A 1,501-nucleotide genomic window follows, 5' to 3' on the forward strand; every position below is an offset into this window, starting at 1 on the left:
TAACGAATCGTTACTTTCTAAGTGACGGTAACGGTAACGCGTTACTTTTTACAATCAGTAACGAGAAACGGTAACGAGTTACTTTTTACAAAAAGTTACGGTAACGGTAACGCGTTACTTTTTTAAGGTAACGTTCCCAACCTTGAATATATACAATTGTCAGATGAAATATACTAACCTTTGTCTCCATCCTTTCTTCAGAGAAGGCTTGGGAACAGAGAGAGGCCTCTGGTTTCCGCGTATACCCATAATAAATTACAGTAATACACGACTATTTCACTACTACACAACGTATACTTGAATTTAATTGTATTATATACTACTCTATATAGTATATTTAATTATATACTATAGTTTAGTCACACGTAACGAAACGTAACTGAAGTAACTCACTGCTACGATAGAGCGTCAGTACTAAAAACCGTATCGAAAAACACAAATCAATATTGTGTAGCTGCTTTGTCTACCGCATAGCAGTCTGGAAGAGCATCGATATTGCGATGTTCACTTGTTTTTGGACGAGTACGGTCGCGCGCCTCGCGAGAGTCGCGAGCTCAAGGCAGTCGCGCCTAGGCTGTGCTGTGAGTGACAATACTACGGAAATGTATCAACGGCGAGGTCGTAAATGTAAGTATAAAATAGTAATATGAAAGTATATTTTATTTAGGTATAATGTATAATATATTACTTTTTCTTTTTCAGCAAAAAGTGAAGGCGCCACCGGGGAAGGGTGGACCCCGCCAAAAGCGCCGGCGACGGCCCAGACAAGGGCCTCGGCGACGGCTCAGGTAAGAGCCCTGTCGACGGCCCAGGCAAGGGCCCCGACGACGGCCCAGGCAAGGGCCCCGTCGACGGTGCAGGCAAGGGCCCCGTCGACGGCCCAGGCAAGGGCCCCGACGACGGCCCAGGCAAGGGCCCCGTCGACGGTGCAGGCAAGGGCCCCGTCGACGGCGCAGGCAAGGGCCCCGGCGACGGCCCCGGCGACGGCCACGGCAAGGACCCCGGCGACGGCCCCGGCGACGGCACCGGCGACGCCACCGGCGACGGCATCGGCGACGGCATCGGCGACGGCACCGGCGACGGCACCGGCGACGGCCCCGGCAAAGGCCTCGGCGACGGCCCTGGCGACGGCCCCGGCGTTTAGGCGAGGAGGAGGACGAGGAGGAGGAGGCGGAAAACGTTTCCCCAACGGAAAGGCGAATGCGGTATCGAAAAAGGTAAGGAGTGTTCCCTCTTTCCGTCCCTTCGCCTGCCGCCTCGCCCGTCTGCCCGCCCGTCCGCCGCTTCCTCCGCGTGCCCGGCCTTCCGTCGCTTCGTCCGCGTGCCCGTTCTTCCGTCGCTTCGTCCGCGTGCCCGTCCTTCCGCCGCTTCGTCCGCGTGCCCGGCTTTCCGTCGCTTCGTCCGCGTGCCCGGCTTTCCGTCGCTTCGTCCGCGTGCCCGTCCTTCCGCCGCTTCGTCCGCGTGCCCGTCTTTCCGTCGCTACGTTCGCGTGTCTGTCTTT

The 1,501-nt window shown here is 56.2% G+C and overlaps 1 protein-coding gene across 1 annotated transcript; it reads left to right on the forward strand.

The window, feature by feature from the left end:
• Window positions 1-454: 454 nt before the first annotated feature.
• On the forward strand, window positions 455-1,217 carry LOC105556803 (integumentary mucin C.1-like; the record flags this gene model as incomplete). The annotated part of the gene is made up of 2 exons (XM_012003917.1): window positions 455-581; window positions 703-1,217. Coding segments are annotated over 2 exons (642 nt in total), but the record flags the coding sequence as incomplete, so codon positions are not given.
• Window positions 1,218-1,501: the final 284 nt, after the last annotated feature.

The sequence above is a fragment of the Vollenhovia emeryi genome, unplaced genomic scaffold, assembly GCF_000949405.1.
Source record: "Vollenhovia emeryi isolate VEMERY1.0 unplaced genomic scaffold, V.emery_V1.0 DF948387.1, whole genome shotgun sequence".
Taxonomy (NCBI): domain Eukaryota; kingdom Metazoa; phylum Arthropoda; class Insecta; order Hymenoptera; family Formicidae; genus Vollenhovia; species Vollenhovia emeryi.